Raw genomic sequence first — 18,191 nt, 5'->3', positions numbered from 1 at the left:
CATGGGTTTGGGATGCTGTGAGATGTATGGGGTGTGTGGACTGGGGTTTCCAGCAGACCTCTGGCTCACTTCTCTCATTTTGGGCTAAAATACATCTCTCTGATAGACCGTGACTAAAGTTTAAATAGATGTCCAGGATGAAGGGAAATATTCTGGATGGAAAAAGATTTCTTTTACCTATTTTAGCACAGCAAGGTTGAAGAGAAGGATGATAATGTCTTTTTTTAAATGATGTCAGTCATTTTAATTTTGTTGGCTATCCAGGAAGAATGTTAATGGGTCTTTTCTCTGAACTTCTGCTACAGTTTTTGCCTTGCTCGTGGAAGGCCAGCTGTAATACTGTCATCAAGCCAAGTTTTTGATAGGATATAAGAGGCTTGACTTGGAACTAAGGTGAAGGATGCATTATAAAAAGCTGCTAAAGTTTGCATTATGCCCAGAAGCCTTCTGTTTAAAGCCTTCTTTGAAGATATGCAGTATATATATTTTTCTCTACTTTCTTCTTATGCATTGTGATCGCTTTTACAGGGGATAAAGCTGGCAAAGATGAGGAAAATTGGCTGTGCTCTCCTGGTACTCCAAGCTCTTCTGGCACCTTTGGATCTTGTTCGTGGAGCAGAGAAAAATTATCCCATCCTGAACATTGCAGTGATTCTGGGAAGGACCAAGTACATAACAGAGAGAGATATCAGAGCTCTCTGGACCAGGGAAATGTCAGCAGACCTGACTGTTGATATCAATGTCGTGACTCTTCTTGTGAACCAGACTGACCCTAAGAGCATCATAACACATGTTTGTGACTTGATGTCAGGCACCAAGATCCATGGAGTGGTTTTTGGAGATGACACTGATCAGGAGGCAGTAGCTCAGATTTTGGATTTTATTTCATCTCAGACTTCTATTCCAATTCTTGGAATTCATGGCGGGGCCTCCATGATAATGGCAGATAAGGTAGGAAAATTTATTAAGAGCTCTTGCTATTCATTTATTGGTCTCTATCATGAATAATTGTTACAAGCAAGTTCAAAAAAGATGCTCTTAATTGTCTGTCTGTACTTGTATGCATAATAGTGTCTTTGTTGATGGCTCATCAAATATTCAGAAATATTTTGGGGTTCATACCTGAAACTCAACTTTCTAACACTATCAAAGCAGCCCTAATGAGATATTACTCTCCAGCACATGGAATGATGGTCAGTTAAAAAACTTTAATAGCTAATATGATCAATACATGTAAAACCAGCCTCTAATAGTAGGTTCATCAAATGATTTTGAGGATAAGATGTAAAACTATAAGCAGATGTTCTGTGGTGCTTGTGAGAAATAGCAAGCAATAGACCTGAGTGTATCTGGGTGCAACAGTAATAATAGGACAATAATAAGCCAGACTTTAGTGATCCACTACAGTATCTGAATTAAGTAGTCATGCACACTTGAACCACTGCATTCCAAGAATTCATTGAATGAGATTTTTGCTAACTGGATAGTTCTACTTTGCTACTGTAGTTCATGAAATCCAGTAAGGGCTGTGTGAAATCTGGAGATAACGATAAATGGTCTTGTTGGAAAAACATATTTTTATGTAATCTGTTGTGAGACTGGAAGAGCAAAAGTGACTCATGTCTCAAGTTCCTTAACAAAGTAAGGATTTTTAAGAGCTCTTTGCTGGCACTGCAGCATTGCTTTTGAGAGGTGATCCCTGCTGCTCCTGAGACAGGCACTCAGTGCAGGGCTCAGCTCTGCTGGGGACTCTGCCTCGCCTGGAACTCGGAGGAGCTCCCAGTGTGGTGTAAGAGAGGAGAACTCAGAGAGTGCGGATGAGGGAAGTCACTGGTTTGCCAGCACTTGAGCATCTTTAATGTTATTTCTAACTTATTTCCTGGTATTTCAATGCTTTAGGGTTCCTTATTCATTGATTATTATTTTTTCTTATGTGTGACTTTTGAATAGTAAAGGGCTCTCTGAACACATCTGAAAAGGAAGTGGTCCAGATACATTATTTTGTGAAGTTAAGGGGGGGAAAGAAGCAGGGTTAATTGAGGAATCAGCTTTGAACTTTGGAAACTTTTTACCTCTGGAATAGACTTTTTTCCATTGTGATAAGAGGTCTGTTTCTCTTGGTGTTTTGAATAATCTTCCTTTAGAACTTGGGAGGACAATAAGTGCTGAATTATAGCAGAGTTCCTATAACAATGCATTGATATCTTGATTTATACAGAAAGATCATTACAGTCAATGCTGCTATCTTAAATGCAATTGCAGTGACCAAATTACAGAGGCAATTATTTCATGTGCTTTTAAATTACAGTGCAGATTTACTTGTCTTTTAAAGCTGGGCTTATATGTATTTAATGCTTCTATTTGACACATATTTCACTTAACTGTCTGCCAGTGTAAGAACACTTGATCTCAGCCAGGGCCAAGTGATGAAACACTGGAAGAAATTCTTACAGAATCATCTTCACTTTTGGTAGCAGATGCAGGATGTTACTGATACAGATCTATTTTTACTTTTATGTAAGAGCCTCTAGAAAATGAAACAGTCTATTTTTTTGTCTCAGTAAATTACTACTATTTTCACTGTATGCTAATATTGTCATTATTGTATCATTGTCTTTTATTTTAGGGGTTATCAAAGTTTTATTAGCAAACTTTCCTGCTGAAATTTAGCTTCTAAGATTTCCAGTTGGGAAATCAAAATTGTCTTTTGTGTGTTAAAACAATCTAACAGAGCAGTCTTCAGTAGCCTGAATTGGCTGAAGGAATTGTTTGTTCACGCAACTAATATTGCCTTAATTTTCAGCTTGACCTTTGCAATGTGCAATGTCTTGCAATGGGGTTTGGAACATCTCAGTAATGAGACCTGTAGGTGTTACTCAATTAACCATTCATTTAGGAATGAATTCCTTGGAGATGAAGTTGAAATTCACAGTGCTGTCATAAAATTGGGGAGATGAAATCTGAGGGAGAAGGATTGGAAATATGAAATCTTTCAAGTCTCTGTCAGGATTTTAGCTGGCACACAGGTGTTGGCTGACTTGTGAAGATTATTTTAAGTCTCCTGCTTTGTCTCATGCATTGAGATGCCTGGCTGTGCAAAAGGTGTCTGGTCCCACTCCTGCTTGTGGATGCAATGCTCTGGCACTCTAATAAGGCCATTTCATTTATGTCCTTATCCTATGAGTTCTGTGCCAGGTGGTTGTTATGTGATGCTGAACTCAACTAAACTGAGGGCACAGGAATGGGAACTCATTTATAATGCTCTGTACTGCTGAAGACTTCACTGAATGACTCAGAGGAGATAAGCTACCTTATTCTCTGTGGCTAATAAATATTATGTCAATGTGAATCTTGACTGAAGATCCATATCTGTTTAAGAAAAAAAAAAAAGTTGTTTTATGTTTCTAAGAATGAGGTATGGCCACATTTGGAGTTTGCAGTGATTAATGCAGGACATCCAGCTTTTGAAGCACTGCATCCCTGTCTGAACATCTGGGGTGAGTGGTGTGTTGTCTAGACTGCCTCCTTTGCCAGCCCAGCTCTGCTTCAGTTTGCTCAGAGTTTGCCTGCACCATCTGAGGAGAGATTTTGCATGATTCAGACATGGAAAATAGACAGGCATGTGAAGCCAACGAAACCTGAATGTTTCTGAGCCTTGCTGATCTCTTTTCACCTGACATCAGCTGTCCAAACCCTACCAACAAACCAATGGGACACCTGGGGGTTTATGGCACATACTGGATCCTGGCTGTGCTGCAGAGATCCCCTTTGGCCAGTGCCACATGCTCTGCTCCAGCTGATTTTATCCCCTGCTCTTGGCAGGAGCTCTCCTGCCAATGAACTGCTCCTTGGCTTTGGTCCCCAGTTCTGCCACGCACTTCAAGCATATTCAGATGTGGGATAGTCTGCTGAAACAAGATGAGAAATGTCTGGGGCATCTGTGCCAGCCTGCTGTGCATCAGCATCCCTTGGAGGATGCTGAAAACAGGCTGGCTGTTTATTCATCTTGTATCTCTTGACATTTGAGACATTTCAACAGAAACATTGCTTAGGAACTGTTTTCTGACTTGAGCATTTTGTTTCAAACATAGTTACCTTTGTTTCACCACATGCTATGATTATAATGATAGTATTTGTGATACTTTTTTTTTTAGAAACAGAACATCATGGTTAGTTCTGTATCAATGCTAAAAGACTTCTTCACATGTGGGAATATTATCCCTATGTATTGTAAATATGTCCAGGAATATTTAGTGTCTTTGAACCATACTGCTTTTGCTGATTGCAAACCTAAATCTTTCCAGAAGTCTTTCTGAAAGACATAATTTGAGGCATTTTATTGTTGTGGAAGCACTCACAGTTATAACAGTCAAGAAGTGTTAAGGGTGAGGGTAATTTTCCAGAAGGGCTATCACAAAGTGATACTTCTTGAAACAGATCTGGAAATGTTATGCAAAATAACTAACTGCTTTTCCAAAAGGTAAGTGCTATACATTATTGCACAATGATCCTATGAGAGCCCTGGAGCTTAGACAGGGTTGCTGGAGGTTGTCTAACCCAGCCCTTGCTCTCTGATGAGCTAATATGGAAATCAGATCATCCAGTCAAGTTTTGAACATCTCCCTGGAAATAGATACCACAGCCTCTCTGGGCAATCTGTTTCAGTAATTAACCTCTCTCACCATGCAAATATTTTCCTTTTATCTCATTAGAGCTTCCCTTGATACCACAGGCTTTTGTTCTTTTGCTGTGAATCAGAGTCCAGCTCTCAGTGCCATTACAGGCTGCAGTTAAAGAACTCCTTACCTGTCGCTTTCCTGGGGAAAAGGTTGCTTCAGCCCTTGCACTTTGGACTTCCTTGGATACATTGGTGTCATGTACGGGGAGACCCCAGATAGGACAAATCTATAATAGCAGTCTTGGCTTTGGCCTGGTGGGTGCTGCGAGGGGAGCAGTCGCTGTGCTGCTGCTGCCGCAGCCAGGTTGGGCTGTGCCACCGAAAGGGAGCACTGCTGACTCATGTTCAGCCCGTCCCCTGGCCCCCGTGCCCTGGAGCTCTGCCGGACACTTCATCAACGAGGCATCTAATTGCTAATGAGCACTGAGCAAAACTCTACTTTGAAGTCTTTCGTTCCTTTCGTGGTGATTTTTTAGGTACTTTAGTGAAACACTTGAAGATGTTTGCGTTACTTGTCATTTTCACCTCATTATAGGTATAGATGGAATTGCTTTGTTTTAGCTCATTTGAGAGGCACAAAACTGTGCTGCACTTGTGCAAACCAGAGCTCTAAGCAGCTGTGATCAGAGCCCTCCCAGACTCCTGGCTCAGGAGCATTTATGTTCCCTTGTCCATATGTGACTTAGATGTTAAAGTTCCTCCACACATCCTCCAGCTTCTTTGCCAAATGTCTCCATGGCACCGTGACTCTCTAAAGGACCAAAAAGGTTAAGCTACACTTAACTCTTGTTCTATGTGTAAGTGTGCTTCAACTCCTAATGCTTTCAACAATGTTTGATGGATGGCAGGGGGATGTTGTATTTGTTTTTTATTGTAGAATCTTTTCTGGAGGTCCTACTACATGGAATGTGCTCATTAATTCATGTGTCTGCCATATGCATACGTAGATTCCTGTCCAACCTGTTTAGTTGGCTTGTAAAAACAGTTCTGTATTTCATTATAGAAAATTGTAAATTTAAGATTTTCTATAATAGCAACTTTTCATTCCCCACCCCTTACTGATGGCTGATGTGTGTGGCACTATGTGTCTGAGCATGATACTCACGTTGGCTTTGTTACTGTTTGGAAGATTAAGCCACAGGTTAATAAATACCTTAGTGCAAAAATAGCAGTATTCATATAACTGCTGTTTCAGGTCTAGACATAGCTTGCACTACTACATAGTCTGTTGCACACAATATTTCCAGCTTCTGACTCATTTAAAGAAGCAATTGAATTGGATTTTCTTCCTTTCTAGCTGTATGAAGGTCCCTATGGGAAGAATAACCTTCAGATAGTCTAATTTTTATTTTGAGCTGCAATAGAAATGTAACACTGACCTTGCAAATCTGTGTTTACTTGTCCATATCCATAAAGCCAATCTATATGTACTTTTGAGAAAGTCTTGCACATCCATAAGATTTTTAGACCTAGAACGTAATCTGTGGTAGTACCTATTGCACATTGTGCAATTACTCATTCTGTAATCAGTGGTGTTAAACGTTCAAAAACGTGCCTGAGGTTTGTCCTGCTGAGGAGAATGCAGTGAGTGGATACAATCTCCTGTGTTTCCCCCCTCAGGAGGCAGTGCTGTGCCAGGGTGAGATGGTTGGTGTAGAGCCTGCTGGTTTAGACATTGCTATTCCTGTGCTGGCGTGGCTGGGAGTGTTTGCTGCCTTCAACTGGGTCTTGGAACTCAGAAGAGCATTATATTAATGATGTGAACTTTGCTTTCTTGCTCTCTTTCTCCCACTCCTTTTATTAAGGGTTTTCCTAGCAATGAATTTTCCTAGAAGTGATTTTATTATTCCTCATTCTCTTGTCCATGAAAGCTTATCCCTCTTAATTCAGTGAAGGAAAACATGGATGAATTTCTGGAATACTGCAAGAGTAGACTTGAACTGTCACTCTTATGGAGCTCAGGGGAGGGATATTTAGTTTAATTTTCCAAATTAGAAGGAAGCTAGTTTTGAAAAGATTAGGAATTTTAATAACTAATGAGCAGGTTGTAGGAAACTGAAGTCTTCTAGAGTTTGCTTGATATTTCATGCAGTTTAGGTGTAAGTTCCTGATATTTTAGTTTGCTTAAATTTATAGCTGCAGCTGAGCTGAGGGTGCAAGGTTGGTTTCCACACTCCACTCATTTAGGAGAGAGGATGGTTTGGCTTCACTTTAGTCTTTTGCAGTAAGCTGTACATTTTAATCTCAAAGGTACTGTTTTCTTTCTCTTCCAACTGTTCTTACAGTTTTACCTTGAAAAGAGAAATCTTTAAGTATCTTTGTTTTGAGCAACAACATCTTAAAACTGCTGGCAAGTCCCTGTTGTAGATCATCCAAGCAATCTCTCCAAACTATTGCCTGCCTGTGGGTAATTACAATACAGCAGACTCCTGGGCTGTGAAAGTGGGACACAAGACCTTCAGCATGATATTCAGCTTCCAGAAACTCCTGGTGGCATCTTTGGGATTTTTTTTCCCAAGAACATTCTCAAATACAAAATTAAGAATTATTCCTTTTAAGCTATAAAATAATTATAGGCCATTACAAAATACATAGCAAGTTTCTGGCAATTAGAATTATCCAGAGAATGTACCTGAAAGTCTAAAATTATGCAGTGTACAGAACAGAAGGGCTTTGATATAATGTCAAACACATTTTTTTGTGTTTCATGTACTAATTATTTTTGAGGATGCTTAGATTAGTTGAATAGACAGTTCATTAGTGTGTTTTGTCACTTATTTGAACTAACAATTTAATTTGAAGAATTTCTCTATAATTTTTTAATTTTGCTTGGAGGACTCTGGTATAGATCTGCCTACATCGTGATGGTACAAAGGCTTTGAATGGATGCACAGAAAGAATTTGCAGACTGTAGCTTTTATTTTTTACAAATCTGTGGTCATCTGGTTTGTGTGTACTCTTTCCCTTCCCCTCTTCCCTCCTCCTTCCTCCTTTGCCTCTGCTCTTCCCTGGAGCTATGAAGTTGTGTGGATTTTACTGAGAGAGCCCAGCCTGGATTGTCTCCACACCATCTGTCACCATATTGTTTGTTTAAATCCTTGAGATATTTTCTTCTGTACTTCACTGAAATAAATACATAAAGCTGCAGCAGCATCATTGGCTATTTATATTAGATTTAGACTTAATGTCCTTAGGAGAAAACCCCTGTGCTTGCAATTGAGGTGCATGAGCTGGAGGCACAGTTTGTAAAGCTGCACGTGGTTCAATTCCCTGCCTGCAGAGCTCCAGTTCTGCAGAGTGTTCAGTGCATCAGCCCAGCCCCTCTGGCTTCTCAAGGGGACACCCAGCTGGGCTCTCATGGCCCTGCAGGGACACTGCTGCTCAGGGGTTATGCTCTGTCTCCCCACTCTTTCAAGGAAAATGTTTTGTGCCCTTTGGGAAATGTGGGATGAATCCTGTCTGTCCTGAGAGTTGATAGTCTGGGTCAGGGAAAGGTGAAACTCGCAGGCTCTGTGAAACCAGAACTGGAAATAAGAGTGGTTAGTTAGAAGGGGGAATGTTTGGAGAGAAATTGGAGTGTGCAGAAGAAAGGTAGTATAAAAGCTGAGCAACCATTAGGAAAATGAGTTTTGCTGTTATGCAAATGTGATATTCCAAGTTGCTGATGGGGTTGGTTGGTGCCACGCTGCTCTAAGTTTATGATATGCAGTTAATGTTGTCTCCTTTCCCTAGAGCAGTTTTTTCTGTACATTCCATACACATGAAGCTTAAGGGATCAAAAAGCCTCAGTATCTGGAGGGAGGAGGAGGTTCCAGGTATACAAGTTGTCTCTTATTTGGGGAAGAGCAAAATTCCTCTGGAGAAAGGTCTGTCCTTTCTGGGCTCCTGGGCTGAGGGATAAATGGGGTTCCCTGATGAACCTTTGTGAATGATGTAAACCTCTTGAAAAAGGAACCATTTCTAGTCCAAATTTGTGACGAAGATTTTATTTGCGTACTGATTCTTTCAGCTCCACTTGCAGATGAAAGAAATAATTCATGAATGTACATATGTAGATGGCTTATATAATCTATTTCCTTTCTATTCTCCTCTTCAGTAGCTACAGAGACTGAACTAAATTTAGGAAGTCTAGCTACATATCTGGGGTCAGACTGGTCATAAACTTCTAGAGCATGGCAGTAACTCCCTTTGGTTACTTAGCCAGAGGTACATTTCCTTCTGGCTGTAACACACTGAGAAACACATTAAAGGGTTCTGGATGAGATTTGACTAAAACATTGTAATATTCTGCATACAGCTCCAAATCAATCTCAATTTCTTTTGATAGAAAGGCATCTCTTTGGACATCTTTTGTTTCTTATTTGGGTGTGACCAGCCCTGAGAAATCGAGGTCTGTGTTTTTTGGTATACATGCAGGCTCTTCTCCCTGCTTTCTCCTGGATTCCCTTGCTGAAGGTGGAGAAGGAAGGGTGAGAGAAAAACAGGTGGTAATCTTGATGCTTTTAATATTTTTCAATGATTTACTATTGCTTGGAGTGGAGCCTACAGGTGGTGATGCTTTGGTGTGCTGCATTGGCTAACAGAAATGTGATTTCCCAGTAGGATTGCATCCAGCCATTCTGGGGTAGCTTGGGTTTTTTCAGATCAAGACCTTTGTGCATCCCTTGATTTGGGTTTTGAGTAACCTTTCTTGGAGAGGTGCTTCACTACCACATGACTCCCCAGTCAGTGTTTTGGGCTTCCTGTCTCCATCATAGGTTTGGGAAAGTAATTTCCTTCTATTTTAATGAAGATAGGCTGAACCATTTCCTTGTCACAGGTTCCTTGCTGCAGCATGACTGAGAGCACCAAGGCTGGTCTTGCTCCATGGCCTCTGCTCAGTGTTTGTGGCTATTTATAACCTGCCTTTTGTGCACATTGCAGCAAGATATTTCTATAAACATGTTTCATTCAAAGGATTGCTGAGTGGAAAGCTGCTTATCTTCTTTTTTTTTTTTCCTTTTCTTGACAGTGATTTTTTTTTTTTTAATGTCCTAACTTTTGGTTCAAAATTTCTGTAACTTTATTGATGGAAATTTTTGTCTATTTGTGCTGAGCAGTTTGCCTTTCCATGTGACTAAATTAGCAATAGGACTGCGTTGTTTTCACTGCATTGATTTTGTGTCTAGTGGAAACACACTGTGTATGTACAACTACTATGAAAGAAGAAAGAGCAGGGATTTTATAGCCACCTTTCAGCTCAACAAAATTTGCAACACAATTATGTATGACAGAAAATAGAATTAAGGTAATCTCTTCTAAGTAACAAGTTGCTTTTAGGAGTTACAGAAACATATAATTACCAGACAAATTGCATGTTATTTTTTGTGTGTGAGGCTAATTAAGAGTTCTGAGTAAATTGTGTTGATATAGGCATCAGAGCTTATGAAGTACCTAATTGGGATGAGATAAGGCTTGTGAATTCATCATAAGAAAACAAATGCCAGAATTATGAATTATGTGTCTGTATTCTAGTCAAGTACCATTTAGGATGGTCTGGTTTATTTTCAGCAGTCACATTATTTTTGTAGGAAACAAACCAGCCCTGTTTTTTATTTGGTTTTGATCTGTTTGCCATCCCCTCCTCTCTCCTTTATCTGCATTTAACTACTGTTATCTGCAAAAAGGCTGACATTTCCTTCTGTGGAATCGGGGTTCCAGAGGAAGATGCGCATGGCTCAGCTGCTTAGCATGTGAAACTTTAAGCTCTGTCCCATAACTATGTAACAGCAAACTGGTACAGAAGTTGTAAAAAGAAATATTTGCTTTCTCCACTTGCTCTTAGACTGGATTTTCCTTACCCAGTCCATTGTTTGCTAATCTCCTTTTCCCAGGAGCTGCTTCCAATCCCCCTCCTCTGCTGGAGCCTTCAGCTGCTCCCCATCCATTTGCTATTCCACTTCATACTTGACTGTCATGCTAGTTAGGATGGCTTTTTATTTTCATTTATTGCCTTAATTTACTTCTAGCAGAAGCAAAGGTGGGTAGGGGGAATACACCTCTCTGCTTAAAATTCTGTATCCCTGAATTTAAGAAATACTGGGACTCTTTCAGTGTACACAGAGCACAGAAGCTAGTTGCTAAAATCATCTTAATTGGAGCAAATAAAAATTCTCTGGGGTCCCAAGAATGAAGTAAAAACTATGAATTTAAGCCAGACCTCTTCTTATTAAATTATCTTATTTAATAAGCAGGAAACAGAGGAAAGGAGTATAAACTGAGCCAGGTGAGTGAGGGCAGTGTTGGTGGGAAACTGAGGTGGTGATAAAACAAAAATAAAAATTAGTGATGGAAGGGATCTTTTGTGAAAAAAGCAGTATGAGAAAACCAGAATTATTCAAAATACTGAACAGTTTCCATCTCTATCTTTTCAGGGTTCCTGACCTTGGGATTTTGGGCAATCCTTTTCAGTCCTAAGTCATTCCTTCTGCATTTGTTGACTACTTTAGATACTTGTACAGGGAGGTTCTTGCTTTTCCTGTTGCAATGTGGGGAGTCTTGGTTGGAGTGAACCATCTGGAAACTGATGTATTGGAGTGTCTACTTGTATCCATTCTAAGGCAATTTAAAATTTCCCTACTGCTCCTGTTTTTTTCCTTTAGTATAACCTCTGAGACAGGGAGTCTGTTATAGGCTTTTCCGGAAATAAAATCCTCCCCTTGTTTTGCTGTGCACTTGGCTGGCTAGTGATGCTGTTCTGTGTAAGCATTCATTTCTATAAAAATGGAAAGAGTGTTCACTAATTCTCTGATTTGTAGTAATATGAGTATGTTTTTCTATGCATCTATATTCACTCTGTTCAGGTGCTTTGAGGGAGTGCCTAATACCTTGCATTATTTAGGAACTGGAGTCTCAAAATATATTAATAATTCCCTTTTATAATTTAATTCAATTCTGAATTTTGCATCTCCCATTAGGGCTTTTAGAATACTTGTGGCAAGGACAGATTGACAGGAAAAAATATGGAAGCAAATTTCTTCACACTGTCTTAGGTGATTGCTAATTTTGCAGTCTGCCCTGTATGTGAATGTACTGTTGTTACTGTAGAAATACCATTCTGAGGCTCAGCTTCACTGGCACTTAGTACCTAAAGTGTTATTACGTGCACTGAACAAATTCTGGATCCTGAATGACACAAATCCTGATGTTGTCTAACATCTGGTTGGATCATGAGGCTGAAAATGAGCAGCGTCTGCAGAGAACAGAGCTCAGGGGAGAGCCAGGCAAGGACGGCCTTGGCTCTTTGTGGGGTGAGCTTACTTGTGGAGGGGAAAATACAAATTACATTATCCCCTCCACATTTGGGTTAGATAAAGACAAAAATGATCTTCATAACCATTTCCAGATATATTTATCCTGTCATTTTTACCAGTCTTAACAGCTGCAAAAATAATGTCACACCTTTTCTAACCTTTCTCAGGTTTCAGGCCTGCAATCTCTCACATTCCTGTTGCTCTTTACTATCCATCACTATTTTATAGTATAACAGTAGCTGAAATATTTCCAATGATCACTGAAAAAATGACACTAAATAGATGACTTAGGACAGGTGCAAATAATAAAAGAAAAATCATGTTATAATATCCTGAACTGTTGCTCAGTATCTTCTCACTATACACAGATATTTTCACTATATACACTCCTTATATACAGATATTTTTATGACATTCCCAGTTTCTCATAAAAACACATCACATGATCTCTGAATAAAAATTTAAATGAATGTGTTGGAAGTTTGTGGGTTCAGCTGTCACTTGCAGTGTGTGTGTCTTTACTGGTCATTGAAAGCCTTACCAATCTTTAGTGTGCTTGTTTAAATTGTTTTAAGGTATTCTTTCTGGCTCCTTCCTGGTATGGGATAACTCCTGGCCTAAGAGATGCTGGGTTTTGATGTCTCTTTTTTACAGTATGAGGCAAAGATCTTTAAATAGGGAGAGACTTCAGGCAATAATAGAGTGTAACAGTCCACCATCCTTATTCCAGTGTAGGTCCTATTGATTTGTTAAGCTGCAGTGCAGCCCTCAGTGGACACTGCCTGAAAACAGTGGCAAACTTAAGCTAAAATAAGAATGAACTCTGCACATTTCCAACACTCTGCTGCGTTTTTTTAACTGTACAAAGTAGGTTATAGGTATGCAAAACCTTAGTTTTAAATAAGTTATGCAGAAGAAAGCTCTCTGGGTCAGCAAAGGCATTTCTAAAAGCTGAGGAACAAACTGCCATGAGGAAAAGATAGTGTGCAGGTCATATACAAGTCCACATGGAAAGCAAAAATCTTGCTTGTGGGATCCTGACTTTGGTGTGATTGATTTCATTGGGAAGTAAAGGATGAAGAGCAAGTGCAAAGTAAGCAAATGCTTTAAATAATTAGTCCTTTAATGCTTATTTAATTGCTTTTCCTGAAAATTTCAATGATGCCATGTAAAGAGATAATGAAGGGGGTTTTTCCTTTCTAATGAAGGGCTTAATATGTTCTTTATGTAACAGCCATAAACATGCAGACACAGTCTTGTAATATCTTCTAATATGAGATAGAAAGGCCAAGCATGCAATAGACTTAAAGCATTTTCTGCTAAGAAGAGCAATCTCTAGCAAAAGGAATGATTTGGGTTGTTAGGGGCTGCACTTGGGGTGTTCTGTCTCATGATTTACTGGATTGCCAGTGAAATGCCCTGTTGACAAGCTGGTTGGTTTAATTTCAGTTAAACCTGAGCGTTATTGACTAACTTATTTAACCTTCATTTTGATAGCTAGGTTCCTGCCTTACTGGGTCATTCTGAGGTTTCATTTGCATATTCCACCCAGTTAAAAATTCTGGTAGCTTTTTAAATTCAGCTCAGATGGTGGAATATTTTCCTTCTTAACAAGCATTCTAGTTTGTATAAAAAAAATTTCTCCTTCCCTTAGTTTCTTTTTAAATCAAGTATGTACAGTAAGCTTGGCTCCCCATTGAGCTGGTTTAATCATTTGTTTTTTCCATCTGCAGAGAGCCAGTTCCCAAAGTAACTTCAAAGAGCCTTGCCTGAGTAAAAGCTTCCAGCTTGGGAGCAACAAAGATTACAGAAATGAAATATGCTTATGCAACTGCTCAAAACCTCTGGCTATCTTGACATGGAGAACACAACTGAATATTTCCCTCTATTATTCTGTCACTATAGACCTTCAATATTTGTAACTGAGAGTTTTGCTGCCACTCTGCTTTTGGCTCGCCTGGTGACTGCACAGAGCGATGTGTTACACAAGTGCACGGACCTGGCATTTGTAGGCTCAAGGGGATCAATGGTGTTCTGGGTCTTGAAGTGATCTCTCATGTGACTCCAACAAGAAAAAAACCCATAAAATTCAGCCTTGATGTCAATTGTCTATAGACAAGGCTGAAGACTTACAGCTGCAGCAAATGCAGACTATTTGTAAGATTTTAGATTTGTGCAGGCTTTAATCAAATGATGAAGAGGCTTCAAGTGAAATGGCTCCTGGGAGAGTGGTAACCTCCCTTTCATTTAAAAAATTTCCTATGTTGACATGTGTAATCTCTCAGTTTGCTGAGAATAGCCAATCCCTGCCCAGTACAGGTAGATAGTTATGGGATGCATATTTTATATCTAATGCATATGTCATGTGTTTGAGGGCAGTAACAAACTTAAAGTAGTTGAAATTGCCAGTGTTTGTGAGAATCTGCTTCATATTAAGGTCAATATAAGTAATTGTCTTTATTTCTGTGGTCTTCCTCACAAGTTACTATTCCTTATTCATGACATTTCAGTCCAGTGGTTGTCATCATCACTTTGAAGAAAAGCTGATTTTTTTTTTCTTTTTTTTTTGACAAAACTATCTGAAAGTCAGTGTGTCTGGGATTTGTCCCAAATTAATTTCCTGTGGAGAGAAGAGTTATGAGTTTGGTCTCAGTACAACGACTCTTTTGGATTATAATATCTGTCAGTGGAAATGCACTACTTTGGTTTTAACTGAAGCTATTTCAGATCTTAATTTTTGGCTTAATCAAATCCTTAGCACAAGCAAATCTAATTCTGGCATACTATTTCAATTGCACAGACTTTCATTTCTGACTAAGGATTGGAAGGATTAACCCAGATTTTAGCAGTTCTCTCCATGACTGGGTGGATAGGATTAAAATCTGTGCTGCTCACTGTGGCTTTTTATTCTAGTTTTTGATTAGTTATGTCTGTTGAGCAGGGTGGGAAATTTTCTGAGGTTAAGACTACAGCTAAAAGAAGTATGGTGAATTTACTGGATTGCATATTATTTTGATTAAAAGTATAGCCCAGACATGCTTTGCCTGTTTACAGCACTACAATTTATAGTTTAGTATATTCTAGGTAAATTTTGTAGTTTGAAGTATTAATATATATAAATTTATCATCTTTTGGCTATATAAATACATATTTTAAGAAAAAAATAATTGGGTAAAACAGGAATGGCATTAACAGGACCCAGCTGTAACATCTTGTTCAGGACTGGCTGAATGCAGCAAAAGTTTTTGGGCCAGAAGCTGGGAGGATGTTCCAGTATCTAATTTCTATCAGTGCAGCTATTAGAAATAGAGAAATTTCTGGGATACTGTCTGCAATTAGTCTCCCACCTTCTAAAAATCTCTGATCCTGTAATGAGCTTAGAATCTTGGTACTTCAGTGACCAGGGAATGAAAGTCTCACCTCCAGGAGATGAGGCAATTTGGTTTTGTTTAATCTGGTAAAAATGAGCCTGGGAGGAGGATATGGTGGTTGGATGCAGGAAGAAGAAAAACTGATTAAACAACATAAAATGAGTCAGACAACTGAAACTTGGGTGGGAAATTGAAAGAGGTGAATGGTATTTAGATGGAAAATGAAGAAGCTCAGGAATGGCAAGAACTGGCTGATGTTATGATGGAAACTGGTCAATGAAGAAGGATGAGCATGTTCTTTCTAATTCTACATTCTTCTTTACATTTACAGAAAGCTTGAGATTACCATGCAACAGTATAATAACACTGCCTCCAAATCCAGTCAGGCTTATACAAGTATTAGATTTGGTAAAGGTGAAGTGGGAGGAGTAGGATCCTGATGTACTCCTTATCAGACCATCAAGGACTCTGCTCATCAGCCTTGGAAAGAGACTGGCCTTGGGATTCTTGTTGGAATATGGCAAACTATGTTCTAAAAACTTTTAAAGCCTCATCTCCTAGAAAAGAACATAACATTTCCCCAGAAGTTAGAACTATCTTTACCTTTTTATGTGAAGCAGGAGAACTCGATTTTTTGGGTATTTCTGCCTTTTTGTATTTGTTCTTTTGTGCCTCAGGCAGCGACAGAATTCTCAAGAGAGAAGTGATGAAGATGTACTCTTCACTTGGAAAAATGATGCTGTTTGCTGCTTGTCATCCTGGTGTGTTAGGGGAAAGGAGAAACTGTTACCAGCCCTGGAGCTGCGTGGTTGGGAGGTTGCAGTATCCATAACAGAACCCTCGTGTGTTCCGTGGTTTAGTTTCAGCCTAAGCTGGCAGTAATGATGTCTGCATGTCTGACATGCTGTGCAGTGCTTTATAGAACCTAAATTTCTGGACAGTCTGGGTTGCAGTTGCAGCTGGAAACACAAAACATTACAGGTTTTTGTTGTCTGTGCTGGACATTTGTTGCCATTGCACAGTGGTATTTCTGTCTGTAAATAATCAGGTGTTCTGGGCCAACCAGCTGGATTTGACACTGAAAAATATCTTGATGAATATTCTGACTCTTATTTAAAACTTTTTCATGGACTAAAATATTTTTTTTTCTTTTGCTCTGGAGAAAGGGTTTGTAGTGATTGCCATGACACGCAGGGGAATGAGCCATGGGCTGATACATATGTAGTGAAGATAAAGAGGTGATGATAATGTGATTATTGTAAGTAATCTAGTCAAGGGAGTAGAAGTTACTATATTATATAGCAATTAGTACAATGATATTTTCTTTTCACTACTGTCCTGAGGAAAGGATGATTTCAGGTGTCTGTTCACAGAGCTTGAAGAGTCTTCAGCTCTGAAGGGTTCTTCAGAAACATCACACTTTTATCTGGCCTTGCTGAGCAATTGGAAATGAGGGTCACTATCACTGAGAATTTGGTTTTATTATTGAATAGCTATTTTAAAAGGCTACAGAAGGCAATGCTGTCCAGAATCTATAATTTTTGTGCAGATTGAATCTGTGGAAGAATGGATTCTCAGTACCTGCGAGAAGCTGTCAGGTCAGCAGACATTAGGAAAGGAAGACTGTAAAACCTTAGTTATACTGCATTATTTTCTTGCCATTTTCTGTGGCTGTGTTTAAAGAATTGAAATAATGCCCTTGCAAGAACAGAATAGTATTCCTAAAACACTTTAATGAAATGGGAAACATCTTTTTTCTGATGATTTGCTGTGGCTGGAGAGGAAGGTTAAAATGGTGTGTTACTGAATGCTACATGTGGTCTACAACACACGGTTAGACCTGTTTGTATTTTTTCCTCCAAAAAAAGTTGAACAGTTAATTGGATAAAATTCTGTTTCAAAATGACCAAGCCTGTTTCTTCCCTGAAGCAATTCACACTTTTTGCAGACTTCATTAATACTGGAATTCTAATCTCTTTAGCTCTTACAGCTGTTTCATTTTCAGGGACCTTCCTAGGCCAATTATTTTGTTAAAATATGCTTATTAATGAAAATGTTACCATGTAGAAAGGAAAGGCCAATGCAGATAAAAAAAAAAAAGCTTCAGAAATTTTAATGCCCTCCTAGCTGTGCTTTTGGGAGAGAAGGAGAAATAAAATTGGAATGGCATACTTTGTTTCAGTGTTTTGAGGGGTTTTGTGATGAACCTTTTTTCTTTTTTTTTCCCTTTTTTTTTTTTTTAGTGGGACTGATGTAAAAGGGATACATCTGTGTCTTTGTACTAATGTCATTAAACAAGGAAGTATGAGGTGATGGAAAAAGTTAGTGTAGCTTTGTGAGTCCCTTGCCAGGCACCAGTTTCTTTTTGAAGCATATGCCTTAACTTCTGAGTTAGAAAGGCATCATCAGTCAGTGCTTCTATTTTCCCTGTTTTACTGATGAGACCACACACAGAGTCATGAAATAAAATTGTGTTTCTGGCACAGCCAAAACTCCTGGAGCTGCTTCCATGTCCACCAACAAAGCCATGTTTGCAGTTGTTCTCCTCTTGTTTCTTTTATCAGCTGAGGTTTCAATTTTTGATTTTTGAGAGCACCACCATCTACTTTCAGCTTTTTGTTCATCAAGTCAGTTGTGTCTTGATTCCCCTGATCCCTCCCCTGTGCTGCCAGTGTCATTCTGCTCCAGAACTACTTTGCTGGGAGAGCTTTGGAAAAGCATTTGGAGTTTTAAGTTGTCTCTTCCATCTTTTTTGCTCTTTTGCTGCATCTGATCTAGTCTGACTGGCACACAGAAGCCCTCAGGGCCAGGTGAGTTGCCTGTGGTTTGCCTCTGCTTTAAAAGTGAGAG

At 39.2% G+C, this 18,191-nt stretch overlaps 1 protein-coding gene across 1 annotated transcript in view; it reads left to right on the top strand.

Moving 5' to 3' along the window:
- GRIN2A (glutamate ionotropic receptor NMDA type subunit 2A) overlaps positions 1-18,191 on the top strand; it is a 146,576-nt gene that overhangs the window by 2,431 nt on the left and 125,954 nt on the right. The window contains exon 3 of the mRNA XM_066560689.1: positions 529-951. Within this exon, the coding sequence (XP_066416786.1) occupies positions 547-951 (405 nt within the window). The 5' untranslated portion in view covers positions 529-546. The remainder of the gene's footprint in view (positions 1-528; positions 952-18,191) is intronic.

Source organism: Molothrus aeneus, chromosome 16 (assembly GCF_037042795.1).
Source record: "Molothrus aeneus isolate 106 chromosome 16, BPBGC_Maene_1.0, whole genome shotgun sequence".
NCBI classification, from domain to species: domain Eukaryota; kingdom Metazoa; phylum Chordata; class Aves; order Passeriformes; family Icteridae; genus Molothrus; species Molothrus aeneus.
Note: the sequence above shows the minus strand (reverse complement) of the source record. Positions and strands in the feature narration are given on the sequence as shown.